This window comes from Siniperca chuatsi, linkage group LG14 (genome assembly GCF_020085105.1).
Source record: "Siniperca chuatsi isolate FFG_IHB_CAS linkage group LG14, ASM2008510v1, whole genome shotgun sequence".
Classification (NCBI taxonomy): domain Eukaryota; kingdom Metazoa; phylum Chordata; class Actinopteri; order Centrarchiformes; family Sinipercidae; genus Siniperca; species Siniperca chuatsi.
This window is the reverse complement of record NC_058055.1, coordinates 14,109,173-14,127,564: the sequence shown is the minus strand read 5'-3', so window position 1 is coordinate 14,127,564 and position 18,392 is coordinate 14,109,173. Positions and strand designations below refer to the sequence as shown.

Here is an 18,392-nt window from a genome sequence, read left to right as displayed (position 1 = left end):
TACAGTATGTGTCTTCATGTGTTTGGGATGTGCCTGCAAAGAATCAAACTTTGAGTTAATTACAAAAATACAGTTCACATATTTATATAATTATCTTAATTCAACCTCAATTGATTTATAATTCAACCTGTGCATGTTTGGATTAATAATAAAAGTGAAGTTTATTCAAAAGAATGTTAATTAATGTTTCAGTCTTTGTTTGTGTGTGCTCCCTTGGTATCTTTTCTTCCTGGATGATTTCGATCATCAGTGATGTAAACCAAAATGAAATGAGTCAGTTCTCTGCATCTTTTCAGTTAGTCCTGACTAAAAGAATATATAATGATGAACACTGCAAAGATTTACTGAAGGTCTGTTGCAAATCTGCACCAGAGGTTTTCACCGCAAAGCTTCAGCGCTCCACCTATGACTCACTCTTGTCTCTCTGTGTGGCTTCCTGTAAAAGATAGGTCTTCTTGTTCTCTGTCTCACAGTCTCTGCCCCACTCTTTAACCTCAGTCTGCAGTCTACTATTTCTGTCTTTGCTGAGTCCCTCAATGGATTCGGCCTGATTGATCGTAATGAGTTTGGGGAGCTCAGACATGGCTGGAAGTGCACTGGGAACAGCCTTCTCTCTACTGCTCCTCGCGTCTATTATACAAGGTAATCCTGAACCACATGTGCTGTTGCTCATAATAATACACCAGCAAAGATGCATTATTCACCATGGGTTTTAAATGTGTATTAGCTTTTGGTGTGACAAGCTGCCTCAGTATAATGCTCTGATTTTATCTGCCTGCATCCCAGCAGACTGAAGTCAGTAATATCAACTTCAAAGTGTAACTGATTTTGTCTCCTCACTTTTCTTGCTTCCAATGCTATCTGATGTGCTTGACAGGAGTCCAGGATTTTGAGGTGTTCCATCATGAAAAGATAGAAGCAGTAGTGGGCCAGAACGTTACCTTACCGTGTACTGTAAAAAACAGTACTAATATCCAGATTGTCAGTATTGAATGGAGTAAGAGCAAAAATGAAAACACAAAGCTGGCTGTGTACAGCCAAGTGCATGGACTCCATCAATTTTGGCCTAATGTCACCATCCAGATTGAGAACAGGTCGATGGGCTCCTATCTACACCTCTCTCGTGTGGCGAAATGGGACAGTGGTATCTATACTTGTGACCTCACAACCTTTCCTCTGGGCTCCATCAGGAGAGACACAGAGCTAAGGATCAAAGGTAAGACGAAGGCAAGTACATGCAAAGCCATACCTGCATACCTCAACCAGACGTTGCAGTCTTCACAGGATTTAATATTTGGATAAAGAGGAGCAGTAACTTATTGTCCATTACATATATTTCATGTTACTCCTGCTTGCATCAGAGTGCTGCTCCTCTGCCAATCTCAGCAGTTATTTACTTCTGAGCCAATGTATGTAATAATTACAACAACACATCTAAGAGCTTTGTTTGCCACGAGACATTTACTTTCATCCCTCTGTTTGGCCTATCCTCCCCCCCCCCATCATTTATGTAGTTGTCCAATGGCGCAGGTACAATACACCCAATACACCCTTACCTTCTTTTCACCTGTAAGTGAACTAAAGGGATGTTATGATCACAATAGAGGCAGAGGAGGATTAAAGAAGGTGTTTATGTGTATTGCATCTGAGTTACAGTAGTCAGTAATATTTTGCTGATAGCAGTCATTTGCTGTATTAATTTTACAGCAGATGTTTTACATAAGCAGTCTTGCGTTGTCAATCCAAATGAATCTCATATTTTCTCTCTATTAGATGTTGATGTTGAAATAATGTGTGATGTGGGCAGCACTGTTGAGGTCCATGCTGGAGAAAATGTGACCATTCACTGCAGAGCGTTCCCTAATGCAGAGTACAGGTGGACCATGGTAAGGGAAAACAGTCCATTTCTGCCATTCCAGTCAATTTTACTCCATACATCCAACATCAAGATCATTTGATTACCTCTGACATCAAAATCTACAACACAAATACATCTTTTCAATATGAAAGGTTTTTATATGCTGCATAATCTTGTTTTACATGTAGAACAGGAAGCTGGTGTCAGAGAAAGAATCTCTGGAGCTGTGGTGGGTGACAGATGCCCACGCAGGGGTTTATGCACTGACGGTCAACACGGGAAACAAAAGTCTGCATAAAGAGTTTATCGTCACAGTGCTAACAGCAACCACAAGCTTAAGGACAGGTGAGCTTCTACATTTATTTGCAGCTATTTCTCTCTTTGTGGAGCACTCAATTTCAGCATTTCCTCAGGGCTGGATTAACAATCTACTAGAGGGCCCAAGAGACTGAATGACTTAATAAACTGCACTGGACCAGAGAGCTGATACTTGACTTTTGTTATTATACTGTAGCTTGCTCAATTTTAATTTTTAATTAGCTGAAAGGAAAAAGGGAGAGATTCAAAGGATTTTGAAGCTGTCAGCCATGTTATGAGAACATACCAGTAACTGTGAATACATTTGGAACTACAGAATTTTAAGATTGAAACTCAATTATTTGCTGCAAATCAATTGCCCCGTGGGATTTAAGGTTAACACTGAACTAAAACAGTATTCACTGTTTTAAATTGTAAAACAACCAGACTGCATGTTGTCTGCCCCCACTGGTGATATAGCTTGGTATAGTGCTGTGAGTGGGCTGTGCTTAAGTAGGAAGATCATCTCCGGTTGTCTTCTTTCTCATCCTGTATACGTGTTTCTCATGAAAATTTGACTAAAAGAAAAAAACTCAGACATCAGAAGTCACTTCCTGCTCTATTTTCAAACCACAAGAACAAACACATTCAGCAAAGTCTCAGCAGCATGTCTGAATCATGTCATGGGGTGAGAGCACAATCTTTTGGACAGATTGGAGTAGTACAGCCCAAATGAAGCTTTGAAAAATACTGAGATAAGCTGCTTAAAAAGAGCACAGCATGTATTAGATCCCATTGCATCTCAGCATTGGACTGCATTTAATATTCTTGTAAATTAGTAAAATTTGGCAAAATGTTAATCTCTAAACTGTGTTTCATTGGGGATGTGAGGTGAGATTAATGATAGCTTGGTCCAGGTGTATGTATGTGGGTACGCGTGGTAGAAATTAATAGGAAATAATTAACGCACAGTGGATTAACTGCATTCATTACTTAGGAATACATATACACTATAACGATGAATTTGCAATTCATGCCCACACCTTTACTTCAGGAATCTGTGCCCATGGCTTCATGGTCCAGTGCTCATAAATGCCAACTCAATCCATGTTTTAATGAATGATGTATCACGGTGCATTGGGTACCTTTAAGTTTTGTGGTGCTTACTTCTTACTAGTTATTCAGCTTTCCAATGCGAAGCACGTTAAAGGAATAGTTCAAAATTTTGGGAAATCCGCACAAAAACCGAACTGTAAAAACGACAACTTGCCATTTTACAGGGGGTTATGTGCAGCACTATTTCTTAGCCTGGAATAGTTGCCAGGCAACCAGCGGAGACTCCAGGAAAATACTGCTCAAGGTAAAGATATAGTTCAATTCAATTCAATTTTATTTATAGAGTGCCAATTCATAACAGAAGTTATCTCATTGCACTTTTACTATAGAGCAGGTCTAGACCGTACTATTTATAATATTAATTACAGAGACCCAACAAATCCCACCATGAGCAAGAATTTGGCAACAGTGGCAAGGGAAAACTTCCTTCTTTTAACTTCCTTCCTTCCTTTTTTTACCTTGGACAGAACCAGACTCAATGGTGGGTGGCCATCCGCCGCTGCGTGTTAGGTTTTGAGAGAGAGAGAGAGAGAGAGAGAGATTCCAGGAAATAACTCTCTGTAAAACCACAACTTGTTGGTTTCACATTTCTGGTTGTTCTGATTTAAAAAAACTAGATGTAACATGTTAATTAGTGACCTTTAGAGTTGCTGGTTTGCAGATTTTGTTACCTTTGGATAAAGCCAGGCTAGCTATTTGCCCCTGTTTCCAGTCTGTATGCTAAGCTAAGCTAACTGGCTGCTGGCTCCTGCTATATTTTTACTGTACAGATATGAGTGGCATTGACTTTCTTATTTAACTCTTGGCAAGAAAGCTCTTAAGCTTATTTTCTAACATGGGGAACTATACCATTAACTTGAATGTTGCCAACGCATACAAACAGATTCCTATGTGATGGATAGGTTACATTTTGTTAATCCATGTCCACAGTTTTCCATGTCAGGTATTTCTTTTCTAACAAATAAGCACTGTGGAGCTCCAAGAAAGTATATTTTTGATACTGCAATGACAGCATCAAACCAGTACAGTACACTGTTGCTGACAGCATGTTTATTGTAGACTTCCTTGTTTGGCTACTTTCAGATCCTGTGACAGTGTCACCCCAGTCTAGTGGAACTGAGGAGGGTTTGATTGGATCAACAGACATCAGCCTTACCACATCACCGACCACTGGGCTTTCAACAGTTAACACCAATGTAACTTGGACCATGAGTACGGGCACTGATGTAACAGATGATCCAAACCTCAGCAATGTTACAGTCACAGCTGGAGAGCGTATAACCTCTTTTACAAATTATACACATATCAGCATCACATCATCCCCTGCCACACACACTGACCCCTATCACTTAAACAACTCCAGTGATCAGGAGATAAACAAAACTCACAGTTTAAACACATCCACTTTCTCTGACCAATCAGTGGCCAGCAATCTATCCACAACATTGAGTTATGGTAGTAAGGTGTTCAGATCAACACAGGAGATGGGGAATGTGTCCATGCGAAGCATTACGGAAAACTCTGACAACCCTGGTGCAGCTGGAAATACAACAGACATTGAGAATAAAGGTAATAATTACTTAATATTACTATTACAAGTGTTGCTACAGTTTAAATAAATAAAAAATATTTGATCAGCAATGGGTAATATTATGCATTTCCAGTCTTTGTCTGAGACCCTGAATCATCCAACATCCCTTTTGTTTGCCTGAAACTGGCTTTTTAGTGTGCTCGCAGATTATTTTGCGCACATCATTTGCTCTGCAGATTGCCAACAATGTGGTTAGCTTTGTTTGTAGCTGCCAAGGTGAGGCGTTCAGCTGCAGTGCCAGAAATTAAACACTTAAAACTGTACCTGTAACTACAGACAACAGAGCTCAATGCTCAACAGGCAAGACCCCTTAAAAGCTACAGATGCATATTAGCCACAATTTCTTTGCCTTCACCATCTGCATCTTCATCACATGCGGAGGCTTGACAGATTCCTGTTTTTCTTAGCCTCAGGCTAGATTGCCTTTTCAAGGTAGAAATCTTGTTAAAAGAAGTGTCCACTTCTAGGGTTGGAGTCTGACCAGCTGAGGGGGAGGACGCCAAGACACACTTTTCTGCCTCAAGGCAAAACATTTCACATTGTAGCTTTACATTTAGCCTATTATCAATATGTGTTGGAGTCTGCTGGGTTTCACCAGAGCAAGCTGATCAATATCTTAGAAACACGTATTTAGCTGTTGCTGTCCTCCAAAATGACACTTTTCCCTTCTCTGAATCTGCTTCTTAGATACTGATGGTGCACGGAGTCATCTGTGGTTGGTGTTAATCATCGCTCCATTGCTGGTATTGATCGCTGTGGCTGGCATTCTCTGCAGGAGAAAAATTATAAAGCAGAGGTAAAACCTGTTACCTATCCATTCAAGCATCCTCTAGACCTGCCAGCACTTTTTCAGGGTCATGCACTGGGTGACCCTGAAAGACATGAAAATATTGATATCTCTCTTGATTTCCAATAGATGCATTATGACCTATAATATCTGCACGCTAACTTTCTAGCAATGCCACCAGTCAATATTTGTGCTCTTTCTGTAGGATGGATCTACCGCCTCCATTCAAACCCCCTCCTCCTCCAATCAAGTATACAGCTGCAAGATACTGCAAGCCTTTCCCCACTTCAAGGTGTAACTCAGTAACAGAACTCACAGATATGAAACAAAAGTGTATTAATATATAATCCCTAATATATTGCACAATGGCAGTTGATAAATTGCATGCAGTAATTGTGGGGATATAGTGTAAGCTGTATCCTGTCTTGGGTATGTGCAGAATTACACAATGTCTTACTTTTAGTTGTGGTCAGTTTCGAACTGCAGTTACAACACATCGTCGTAAGCAACTGTACAAATTTGGCATGTGTGTATATCTGGGGTGGGTGAGGTGGGTTATATGCTACTGTGTATAAAATGTTTTTGTGGTTTTATTTTTTGTATTAAATGTAATACAATGCATGATAAAGTTTCTAACATTTGAAAATAAAAGCTGATGTAATTTGACTCTGAATAGACTGAACTTTTACACTGCAGGTGCTTTTGTTATTTGTGTTGTCTTTTATGACATTATTACAATATTATTTATTCACTGTGCCTTTCTAATGACATTGTTTTTGCATAGAAACAAAACTGTTGGAACCATGTGGCTGATTTACTTTCTATGCCCTTTAAAGATCTGCTGTAATTCTGGCTTTCAGCTGTGATTTAGAATTTCCTTCAATGACTTCCTCTAATGTAGCTGTTTAAGCGCTGATGTTGCAAATTGAGTGACGACTCAAACTGTATCAAAGACCAGTGTTGTCCACATACCACAGAGTTTACAAAGTGGGGCTTAAGCCACAAACCACATGGGCTAAATGGCTAACAAATACAGTATACAACCACTGAGTGCCATCATACACAAACACACACATAGGAAATGGGTGTTGGAATTGTTAACAATATTGCATATTTTTGAGTATTTACTGGTTTTATTCATATTTTTTTTAGTCCTGTGTGTTGATTATTTCTTTGATAATTTTGTTTGCAGAACAAATTAAGTCCGCTCTGCTTAATCTGGTTTCTCAGTAACATTTTTTTCATCCACACACACATACACATACACACACACACACACGCACACACACGCACACGCGCGCGCGCATTTAGATGTACCTGATAAACCTTTCACAACATTTTTTTCTTCTGATTTTCCGACCAACAGTAGCAAAACCACAATGTCTTGTGCGTATGCAAGATATATATTCTTGATACCAACAGCGCTGAAGGCCCGTGCACACAGACAATCCATATAATAAATAAAGGTCTGTTGTACTGTACTCGAACCAGATCTACATGTGTGCTTGTTATTTGTGGCACAAGTGTTAAGACTTGGTTTTAGGGTTAAGTACAGAATCAGGTTTAGTAAATTCGGGCTAGGATTAGGGGTTAATTTGAATTTTTTTGAATTTCCAAAATGTTCTGAAATTCTTAGCTGACAAATAAATTGAGCGAAGAGTTTCTGGATTTTTAGGGTGAAATGTTTTTTTGTTTGTTTGTTTGTTTCTGTGTTGACATTTAAAATTTTAGAAAGTTTTCAATTAATATTTAAGTTGCTAACGGAGGTTTATAAACCATTGTCATCTTTAGATAGTAATACGGTGATCTGTTTGAAATCGTATTGTATCTCACAATGGTATTGAGAGTGGGTGCCTCAGAATGAGGTTACATTGTTTCCTGTTTGTAACTGAATAGCAGCCAGTTTTCAAAGCGCTGTGATGAGAGAGAGGTAACTAAGGCAAGGTAAAAATAGACTACAGTGTAGCGCACCTCACTGACTGAACACTGTGATGCCCTGTAGCTTGAGAGCAGTCGTGTCAGAAAGGCAACCCGTTTTGTTCAGGACGGTTGGAATATGGTCACAGGTAGGATCAGAACAACGTTTGGAACTTCTAAAATTACATTTAGATTTTCAAACTTGTATCTAATATTGCTACACTGTACGTATCCGTGTAAAGATTGTATCCCTTAGTATAATTCTGCAAATCTTTTCTTTTACACAAATACGGGAAAAGCTAAATCAGCATGTCACAGAATATGGTAGAACCATAGTTAAAAGTAAAGATTGGAGGATTACAATGAGTTGATAATCATAATTTATGTATGTAATGGTATATTTCTCTATTTATTGTAGTTTAGTATCCACACACAACTTTGTTTTGTTGATGTCACAGTACGTACGTTTATCATACCATGTGCAGCACACTTGATTTCTGAAACACTTGTAACACTTTCCACCAGTTTTAAGATAAATTTACAATGAAACTGTGGTTACAATAGGAAAAAAGAATTTCCTGTGAAGTTTGTCAGAATTATTTAGTTGAAACTGGTACAATACATATTTCTTAGAGAAAATAATGTTTTGTTTTTGTTTTTTTACAAATCACCATTAAGTCTCTAGACTATTTTTTGTTGTTGTTGAAAAAACATCCTTAGATGTTCCAAATAGCTCACAGTACATTTGTAATATTTTTTAAATGGCCATAACATTGTTTAATGGCTGCAACTTTCTCTGTTTTTCCTCCAATTTCCCATCTTAAAGGTCAGGGATTGTCCAGTATTGTTGACGCATTGGATTGCATGTTTGTTTGTCACCAGTGTAAAAGTGATGACACATTTTACAAAAGTTTCATATCTTCTGTTTGTCATTGAGATGTACAGAGGGAAATTCCAAGTAAAAGCTGATAAAAAGTCTAAAAGTCTACACACTGACTCTGACACTGAAAACTCATCATTTTTTGATTCCCACAGAAGTTTAAAGGTTTGAGGTGTTAATAGTCAGTTTGTGTTTGCCTTTTAGATTGTAAGATTGAACTTACAGGTCTGGTGCTGTTATCTCTGGCCTTGTTCATCTCATTGTGTCTCAATGTCATCTTCTGCATTAGACGAAGAGCCATTTTGTGCAAAGGTATGGATATCTGTATAGTACATTTTTTTCACATATTGTTTTTTTAAATTCTAAATCTCTCAGCTTTTACAAGGACAACGGAGCATCATACTATAAATTGCTAAATATGTTCTTCATACAGACACAGATGAGTGCTGCAACCCACACATTTATGACAGAGAAAGGTATGCTTTTTATTTATTTTTTAATGAGGTCAAAACATGGGTGCATGTCAGCGCCATTATTATTTAGTCCAATACATCTTAATTTGTAACAAGTAATAATAGGTATTCCAATACATCCATTTTATTTCTTATCTACAAATAATATCTTACTGTAGAAATAACCTGTGAAATTGTTCCTCCATATCTTGTTGAAGGCCGTCACAGGATGAAGGGCATTATTTTTATAACCTCAATCATCATGAGCAGCAGGAAAATCACAACAATCATCATGAGCAGCAGGAAAATCCAATCTATGGCAACATCAGCACCGACAGAAGCGGTAAGCACAGATAATTGCATTTTTCTTGGAATGGCAGTATATAACTCAGTCTGTCACAAAATTATTCTTGTATGAGTGACAACTTTTTTTTAATAATAATTACAAGATGATTGTTTCCTTTTTTGGTATTTGTAGACAGTGCATTTTTTGCAAATGCCATATGGCCAAGTTTTAAAAATGTTCAAAGTGTGTATAAACAAGCTGAAAGTTCGTTTGGATCAATTCCATGCAGGTTACACTTTAGATAAATACATAAATAAATGCATTTAGATAAAACTGTATAGATTTCCTTTTCACCCACTGTTTTTATATTTCCAATCTTTAGCTGCTTTGTTTTTAGTAATTTAGTCAGTAGATGAGCCTTTAAAAAAATCTAGATTCTTCTCCTTTTTAATTATGTGATTAATGTCAACCTACTGTAGTTAGTAGAATGTAAAACAATTGACCAAATCATGTGTTTCACTTGTTCTTGTTCTGTAGAAGTTTGCTATGAGATGATGACCATGCAACAAACAACAGATCGTATAAAGGTAATTGCTGTGACTGTAAATTCAGATTAGCGGGTATCAGCAGTACAATATCGCTCATTGAAGTAGTTCTTACACAGCTTCCACGTGGTTTTCATTTTTTACCTTATGTGATGTTGTAACGTACTGTATAATGTATATTATTTCATCTTACATTTAATAGCGTGCATAGGGACTGACAGCATTATCGCAGAGTGAAAAAAAAAGAGAAAAACTTTAACATGCTTTTGTGCGCTGCGGTGCAGGGTTAATTTTTCACCTGCTTGATGTTATTCATTTTTACTGATTATACCTGATTGCACATGTGTTTTTGCCTGGAATGCATGCTCGGATAATGAAATTGTTAAACCTCTCTAAAGCTTTGCATCTGCAGTACGGAGGATTAGTCAAAGTTATGATAATGCTCATTAGCTTTATATAATATTTTGTAACGAGCAAAAAATGGGTTTGTGAGTTGTTTACAAAGTATAGTCATATTCTAAACCAATCGCTTTAATACATTTTGTGAATGCTTTTATTCTAATATATTTGTTGTTACATTCACATTGAAGCTAAATATATGTATGATGACGTGCATTTCGTGTAAAAATACACATGCAGACCAGTTTAACCCAGCAGATTTGGTTTCAAAACGGAAGGCAGCTGACACCATAGACACTGTGGTCAATGAAACTGTGAACCAATGAACACAATTAAGCACATAAGGTTCTAAAAATAAACTAGATTTATAGAAATACATGAGAACACACAGCCACAAGATAACACCTAGAATATGTATTAACATTGGTGCGTAGTGCTGCAACGTTTTTGTTTATTCATGTAAACACCTAAAAAAACATTTTCCCAACCCATTATGTCTCCATCGTCTGAAAACCAGTCTTTAGAGCCTGACCTGAATTATGCCTCACTGGATCTGAAGGTGGCAAATAAATACAAGAAGAAGCATCGCCATCAGCGAGGCCACACTCAGGGACGAAACAAACTGCAAGATCAGCTGCCAGTCCACCTCACACCCCCTATGAATGCTTTCTTGGAGATGGAAGCAGACATGGATGCTCACCTTCCTTCCAGAGACACCAGCACCATGGTTTCACACAGTAGCATCTACCTGAACAGTCAACAGATAGCCCAAGAGACAGAGGAGATGGAAAGAGATAGGGGCATAAACATGGAGAGGGAGAATGTGGGTTGGGAAGGAATAAGAAGGCGAGAGGATGGCGGAAGTAGAGAATGGAAAGGAGTGCAAGAGAGTGAGGAAAGAAAAGATAGACAAGATTGTAGCAATGGGAGTATATGTACACAGCTTTCAGAGGTAGAGGCTATTCAGAGTGGCACAGATCATTTCATCAGCAGCTTTAGCAATGATAGTGTCCAACAAGATTAGGCAGACATCATATTAGGACTGTTGTTCTTGTTTCAAACTGTTCATAATTTAATATGCCACATGAAAAAGCCAATAAAAGCTATCGTCCATTACTGTGTCTGCAAGAATGAAAACTATGCCATCTTCAATATTCAACAAGCTTTGTGCAGTTGAGCAATTTCCTCTGATGCAAACAAACTGCCTCTTGAACTCCCCACATTGAGCAACAGAGGAACAAAAGTGTACCTTTCTGTGCAGAGGATGTAATCAATGCAGAGGATATAAACAGAAAAGGAAACTCTATGTGTGACATTTAGAGGTCAAGGGCCACATGGAAACGTTCAATTTATTGTGAAAGACAAGGAAAACATCAAATCATCAGAGGACACGAAAGATCTTTCACTGTTTTGATGTGTCATAATCAGACACAGACAGATGTCTCATAGAAAGGTGTGAAGGAGGGAAAAAAAACTTCATTTGTTTTCCATGCTGTAGGCAATGGCCAAGCCTCGAGAGGTAATACTTTCTTGAATAAGTGTACTTGCCTAAGCACACGTGAATCTGCTTTTCAGTCATATTATGACTGAAGATAAAAGTTAAAGGCAAAGAAAGTAAAAAGGGAACGCTATAAGTGGGATATTAGTAATGTCATTTTTTCCCTGTGGGCATATTTTTATGTAAATGTCACCCACAGAAGATTTTCCACGTCAAAGTTATGATAATGGTCATTAGCTTTATAATCTATTGCACTTATGAGCTAATGCGCCATCTGCTTAAATAATTATTTCCCTCTCTGTATTCCCCTCTCAGGAAAGATAATTTAATGCCCTGCTTTCTGCTGACGGAGATGAGTTCTGAAGTGAACTCAGCAGTCAGAGGTCTGCAGCATTTGTTGACAGTTTTACAATAGCTGACCATGGTCTACTTCCCTCTATGGATTTATGTTTGGCCTCAGGCATTTTGGACCTAACTGTTGCAGACATCCAGAATAGCTACATAAAAAGACACATAAATAACAGGGCACTCTCAGTAACTGTCAATTCTTGGCATGAAAAAACCTGGAAATATTTTTCTTTCAAAATATATAGTCCTTTCATAGAGACCGGCGCTTTACCTTTGTCCCATTAAAGTTGTAATCAGTAGCATTTTATCATAAGTAAATACATTTAAGCTAGATTCTGAAACATATGTATAATAACCATAAGTGATTGACACCACTGCCAAGAATTACACATTGTATCAGTCTCTACATTACATTTTATGCTGTATGCCAATAAACTGGATTGCACAGTCCTTGGTTGCTTGGGGTGACATAATTAAAGAAAGCTAAACATTAACATATGAACATTGAAACAGCGTTTGCATCCCTGTTTATACTAGCCATTAAAAGATCCTTTCCTAGTGAAATCAGAAATCCTTGTTCCATTCCTTGCTCTGTGCAAAAATAAGGTCTAAACTTCACCAAAAGCTATTATGAGGCTTCAGCAGTCTGAGTTAGACAAATCAAGTGGGTATCTTCCAAAGTTACTGTCTTTTTAATACAAAATTCCCTCTTTGTGCTTCCCTGGACAGTGTTTCCTAGCTGAGCTGCAGTGGAGGGATAGTAACACAAAAAGGGAATTGTGTTCCAAAAATACTTGATTTGTCTTACTTAGACTGCTAAAACCTCATATTAGCTTCAGATAAACTTTGCATTTTAAAATTAAAATTTAATTTTTAAAATCTGTAAAATTACCTCCTGTATCATTTTCCATGGTGCAGATTTTGTGGTTGCCATGGTCAAAAGGTGAGCCGTGGCAAGAGAGTAGCAGCCGCCCTCTTTCTCATTGCAGCCTAGCGCGTGGTTTGCATGTATGTTAGCTACCCTGGTGCCACCGTAAAGTTTCTTATGATTGGCTATTGGCCTGTAGGGCACTTTATGCACAGTAGAGAGATGACAGGAAATGAGGGGAGAGAGAAAGGAACGACATGCAACAAAAGTCCACAGCCGGATATGAACCAGGGACATGGCAATTTATGGTTGGTGCTTTAACCCCCAGGATGCCCCAGTAATAGGCGTTACTGTCCTTGTAATGCCTGTCAGATTACACCAAAATGACTGGCCAAAACTGAGTCATATGTGTGTTTTCTGATCTGCCACCCTATGGTTAATAAGATTAAGTTTAGACAATTTAAATTAGTTGGGCAGGTTAGGCAAAGATTGTGGTCCTGGTTGATTATGGAAAGATAAAAGTCTAACATTTTGCATCCACCCAACCTCCTTCCTATCAGGGCTTTCACACCAAAGCACATGAAATCATTAAGTCTGCTATTGCTTTCAGGTCATAACATCATACAAAGCATAACAATATAACTACTTCTGCCTTTGCTACTGAGACATATAGTCATTATTCTCATATCTGCAAGAGGTCGTGTGAGAAGATATGATCATAGTGTTTGAACAAACTATCAATGTTGTTGTCATCTCCAACAAATAAATAACCCAGGTTTATTTAGACCAAATTATTATTAAATATATATATATATATATATATATAACTATATATATATATATATATATATATATATATATATATCTATATATATATATATATATATATATATATATATATATATATATATATATATATATATATATATATATATCCAGCCATATATATAGTTATATATATATATATAAAACTATATATATATAACTATATATATATAACTATATATATGGCTGGATAGCTCAATTGCTAAGTCACAGGACTTTCACACGGGGGACCATCATCCAGTGTGGAACGGCTGGATAGCTCGGTTTGGTAGGGGCACGGGCCATTCACGGGGGATGGCTGTAAGATGCTGGCAGGAAAAGCATACATGGAGCGCCATAACCAAGTAGCTGGCATAGTGAACATCTGCACTGAGTATGGACTGGAAACCCCAAGCTCAAAGTGGGAAACACCTCCAAAGGTGGTAGAGAATGACCGAGCCAAGATCCTGTGGGACTTCCAGATCCAGACTGACAGAATGGTAATGGCGAACCAGCCTGACATCGTGGTGGTTGACAAACAGCAGAGGAAAGCCGTTGTGGTTGACGTGGCGATACCAAGTGATGGCAACATCAGGAAAAAGGAACATGAGAAATTAGAGAAGTACCAAGGGCTCAGAGAAGAGCTGGAGAAGGCCTGGAAGGTGAAGGCAACAGTGGTACCCGTGGTCATTGGAGCACTCGGAGCAGTGACTACAGCAGTGGCTACAGCAGATCCCTGGAAGAACACCAGACATCTCGGTCCAGAAGAGTGCAGTACTGGGAACAGTACTGACCCGAGCTTGAAGGATGAGACCACCCGCGGAGGGTGAAGGACAATGGGTTGTTCTAATACTAGGCATTGAGAAGTGGAGGGATATTGACCACTTACCTGTTCAGACTTCAGGTACACGATTAGCTAACTCTTCAGCTTTTTGACTGAATGTGACAACATTCAACAACAAGCAGCTGCCATGCTGTTGAATGCTAGCAAAATAATCGTTGTTTTATATTAGTTAATGTAAAATGACAGTGTTCAACTTGTACCATCCATTACAGTACTAATTTAGCTTGGAAAATATACGGTTTCAGCTGTTCAGAAGGCTGCCCTCTGAGACATTGTGAAGAGACCATGGATGTTAATGTTAGTTTAGTAAGGGGGTGGTAACATCTCCTAGCTCGGCTTACTACGCATTAAACTATCAAGAAAAATATGGCCGTATTATGTATGTGTCAAAATGAAAAATAAGACTATTACAATGAGCTACTACTATCTTTGTTTGGCTGCAAGAGGTCAGACCAGGGAAACGGTTTAAAAGTGTTAGTGTGCGGCAGACGAAATATCGTAACATATATTCATATGTGTATGTACCTTTCGTGATAAACAGAATAGTCAGTCACTACCCAAGGCAACTGCAACTATAGTTAACGCATAAGAAAGGCTTAAAACGTCAAGTTTTGGAAGCCGGAAATGGGAGGGGGTTAATTACCGAGTGAAGCGTCTTCCTGGGCGTAGACGATCTTCGTTACAAACATGGCAGCGCGCATGTGAATGTCATGCCATCTTAATCTATTACTTGATTCAATTCGTGGTACTGTAAAGCTGACATGTAAATGACATCTTGCGGAATTGTGCTTTCATTCACCTCAGACAGCTAAGCTTCGGGAAAACTAACATTTATTTGATTCATTAGCTGACCGGCTCTCGATGTTAGCATTTTAGCTATCCAGTCATCAACTTCAGACGGAATCACGATGGATCCAGACCAACAACTGAGAAATGTAAGTCACATTCATATAGATAGATATACACATTCATATGCGGTCTATTGGGTTTATTTTCAAATGAACAGTTTGATGGTGAGTTTGTCTCTTCCAGCTGCGGGATTTCCTTCTGGTTTACAACCGCATGACTGAAATTTGCTTCCAGCGATGCAGCAGCAACTTCAACTACAGAAACCTCACCATGGACGAGGTAAGAATACTGGAAACCATAGATACCTCGCCAGCTAAATGTGTAGGCACACCTACATAAAGTTGCAACTCTCAATGTGATTGTTTTGCCGTGCTTTATGGCTCATCACCTTTTCTTTAACTGCTATTTCTGCGCATATAGCATTACACGACATGGCCTAAAGTATGTAGACACACACCCATATATGTGAGTGCTGAATATCTCCAAAAGCGTGGGGCATTAATAAGCTGCTATAACAGCCTCACTCTTCTGGCAAGGCTCTCTACAAGAGGTTGGAACCAGGATGCAGGGAGTTTTGTCCCATTCGGCCACAACAGCAACAGTGAGAGCGACCACTCATGTTGGGCATTAAGGCCTGGCTTGTAGTTGTCCTTCATCTCAAAGGTTTTGTATGAGGTTGAGGTCAGGGCTCTGTGCAACAGATTATATGTCTAACATATAATCGTATGCTGTAGTTTTAAGATTCTCACCAAATCACGACCGTATGTGGACAGGGGAGTCCACATACTTTAGGTCATTATGTATCATGAAAACATACTGTAGTTATCCACTCATCACCTCTGATTGCTGTTGTCTGTCTAGGAGCGCTGTGTGGACAGCTGTGCGGGGAAGCTGATTCGCACTAACCACCGCCTGATGGGCACCTATGTGCAGCTGATGCCTCGGATGGTGCAGCGCCGGATGGAGGAGATGGAGAGCAAGGCTGCAGAGAATGCCAAGGCAGCGGAGGCAGCTGCTGCTTCTGCGTATGTGGGGCCTTCTGCCACAGAAGCCTCACCAGCATCTCAAACCCCCATCACCTCATTTCCACCCCCACAAGTATCTCCACTGTTAACTCCTTCAATCGCTGATGTCGGACCAGAGGCCCATGGCTCAGTCTTAAAGCCAGCAGGTTTAGATATTCCAGTTGACCTTGACGCTGCTGTGCTCAAATCCACAACAGCCACAGAAGTCAAATTATCAGCTGCCACAACGCTCACGCCTGCGACTGAAGCGGTAAATCCCTCAGTGCTTAATGAAGCTGGACAATCTTATTCAGTAGGCTTTCCTCAGCCGCAGATAGCTGGTACCCAAATTGAGTCTGGGAGCTCAGCGCCTGTGTTTATGCCATCTAAATCAACGTCCTTATCAGAAGACGTGCCTGTGTCAACAGTAGCTGCACCTACAGTGTCTAAATCCGTAGAGAGCCTGCCAAGCCACGGGAGAGCCCCCAAGTTCCCCCCACCGTCAGGCCAGCAATAATGCCCAGTCTGGGTCTTCCTCCTGTGGTCAAACTGTTAGCAACATGTCCCTGTCTCCCACCACAAACAACCCACATCTGACGAGTAACTCATCACAGGCAGTCCCAAATGTGATCTTTTCTGTATTGCTGAAAAGAATAGTTGATTAATAGACTGACATACATTATAAAATATCAACTTTTCAACAACTATTATATATGATATTTTGTCATATAACATTTTCTGCCTGCAGTCTCCGAAATGACATCGCTATCTGACAAAATTAGCAACTTGAAGACTTCACTTTAGATTCTGTTAACTTGTGACGGGCATTGTCATTATTTTTGACTAAACAGTAAATAAATCAGAAGACATTAAAGCTAAGGTAGGTAACGTTGGAGAAACTCAAGAGACAGCTAAATTGTAAAAGTATCCATCTGAAAAATCCCACCCCCTCCCTTCAGGCCTCCTTCCAAAGCCACTGCCCCACAACACATTTTCATGTGCAATGAGTGCAGGGTGCGCGCAGGTAGGCGTAGGCCAGCCAATCATTGTATTCAAATGAAACGACTGGATGGGCTTATTACAGGCCAATGACAGGCACGGATACTGGATATTTTTCTTTTTCTTTTTTTTCCCCAGACCATTTGATTTATCGATTGCTGTCAGGATTTAAGAGAATTTCAACAAATATAACAAAATGCTTCTGAAATACATTACCTACCCTAGCTTTAAGTGATTAAGTTGCAGCTTTAGTGGCCTGCGATCTAGCAGGAAAATAAAATGAACCCCTATGGTGAGAAAGCATGGTCAAAAATGTCACTCATGATAAGAATAGCAATTTTACACACACACACACACCATATTACAAAGTGTGTTAGAAATGTCAATAACAAAAATGTGTTGTTTTGTGATAACAGGAAAAAGCAAGAAGGAAGTTGTTCTAACAGTGTATGTGTGTACGATGGCAGTTGAAAAATGATTTTAGTGATGGCATTGCCAGTCAAAAAAATTCCCAGCCTGGATTGTGGAGGCCTGATCATATTTGGACTTAAGTCTGGACTTTCAGGAGCCAGGAGGGCTCAGTCTGATGACACCCTAAAAACACTAAGTCCTGCTAATTATTTTGTAAGGTGACAGTAAATGCAGAAATTCGATAATGCTCAATAATACAAATAAGAGTATTCATGATGTTTTTTCATGTTTTCTTTATTTTAAATGCTTCTTTGACAACCTCTAGTATTTTCTGTTTGAAAACATTAAAGACCTTCCTGCTGTCTGATGTCCTAACGCAGCAGTGTTTTGGGGCGTATGCCACATGCTCTCACTGTTGTGGGTGTGAATCCAGTTCACGACCTTCGTCACATATCCCCTCTGTCTCCTCCTATCATTTCCTGTCTTTGCAGTGAACACGCTATGTACTCTTTCATCCAGCAGCAGAACCATGATAAGCGATCTTCTGTATAACTGTCAGATAGCAGCTGTGACAGTTAAGGATTGTAGAAGAAATTGGTATTCTTTAGGCTAAGTATGGAAATGGTTTGTTCCTGTTTG

At 39.1% G+C, this 18,392-nt stretch overlaps 3 protein-coding genes across 4 annotated transcripts; all 3 read left to right on the top strand.

Moving 5' to 3' along the window:
• The first annotated feature begins 467 nt into the window (after positions 1–467).
• Positions 468–6,315, top strand: si:ch1073-15f19.2 (T-cell surface protein tactile). The gene is made up of 7 exons (XM_044223309.1): positions 468–642; positions 878–1,216; positions 1,774–1,886; positions 2,047–2,203; positions 4,355–4,840; positions 5,550–5,658; positions 5,855–6,315. Exons 1-7 carry the CDS (start codon positions 561–563, stop codon positions 5,994–5,996), a joined length of 1,428 nt encoding a protein of 475 aa, XP_044079244.1. The 5' UTR covers positions 468–560; the 3' UTR covers positions 5,997–6,315.
• Positions 6,316–7,565: 1,250 nt separating this feature from the next.
• LOC122888638 lies at positions 7,566–11,244 on the top strand. Its single transcript, XM_044223310.1, has 6 exons — positions 7,566–7,715; positions 8,651–8,758; positions 8,880–8,922; positions 9,117–9,241; positions 9,722–9,771; positions 10,646–11,244. Exons 1-6 carry the CDS (start codon positions 7,706–7,708, stop codon positions 11,150–11,152), a joined length of 843 nt encoding a protein of 280 aa, XP_044079245.1. The 5' UTR covers positions 7,566–7,705; the 3' UTR covers positions 11,153–11,244.
• A 3,002-nt stretch (positions 11,245–14,246) lies between these two features.
• timm10b (translocase of inner mitochondrial membrane 10 homolog B (yeast)) lies at positions 14,247–18,115 on the top strand. Of its 2 annotated transcripts, XM_044222659.1 has the most exons (4): positions 14,247–14,550; positions 15,338–15,425; positions 15,523–15,618; positions 16,201–18,115. In XM_044222659.1, the coding sequence occupies exons 2-4, from the start codon at positions 15,399–15,401 to the stop codon at positions 16,858–16,860; spliced, it is 783 nt and encodes a 260-aa protein (XP_044078594.1). In that variant the 5' UTR covers positions 14,247–14,550; positions 15,338–15,398; the 3' UTR covers positions 16,861–18,115. The 2 variants fall into 2 exon arrangements, with proteins under 2 accessions (XP_044078594.1, XP_044078593.1); XM_044222658.1 differs by lacking the exon at positions 14,247–14,550 and having other exon boundaries at positions 15,133–15,425.
• Positions 18,116–18,392: the final 277 nt, after the last annotated feature.

Coding starts and splice junctions, on each gene's coding strand:
- si:ch1073-15f19.2 (XM_044223309.1), top strand. CDS start 561: ATGAGTTTGGGGAGCTCAGACATGGCTGGAAGTGCACTGGGAACAGCC. Junction 643..877: donor CCTCGCGTCTATTATACAAG/GTAATCCTGAAC, acceptor TGTGCTTGACAG/GAGTCCAGGATTTTGAGGTG. Junction 1,887..2,046: donor CAGAGTACAGGTGGACCATG/GTAAGGGAAAAC, acceptor TTTTACATGTAG/AACAGGAAGCTGGTGTCAGA.
- LOC122888638 (XM_044223310.1), top strand. Junction 8,759..8,879: donor AAGAGCCATTTTGTGCAAAG/GTATGGATATCT, acceptor TTCTTCATACAG/ACACAGATGAGTGCTGCAAC. Junction 8,923..9,116: donor CACATTTATGACAGAGAAAG/GTATGCTTTTTA, acceptor ATCTTGTTGAAG/GCCGTCACAGGATGAAGGGC.
- timm10b (XM_044222659.1), top strand. CDS start 15,399: ATGGATCCAGACCAACAACTGAGAAAT. Junction 15,426..15,522: donor CAGACCAACAACTGAGAAAT/GTAAGTCACATT, acceptor TGTCTCTTCCAG/CTGCGGGATTTCCTTCTGGT. Junction 15,619..16,200: donor GAAACCTCACCATGGACGAG/GTAAGAATACTG, acceptor TTGTCTGTCTAG/GAGCGCTGTGTGGACAGCTG.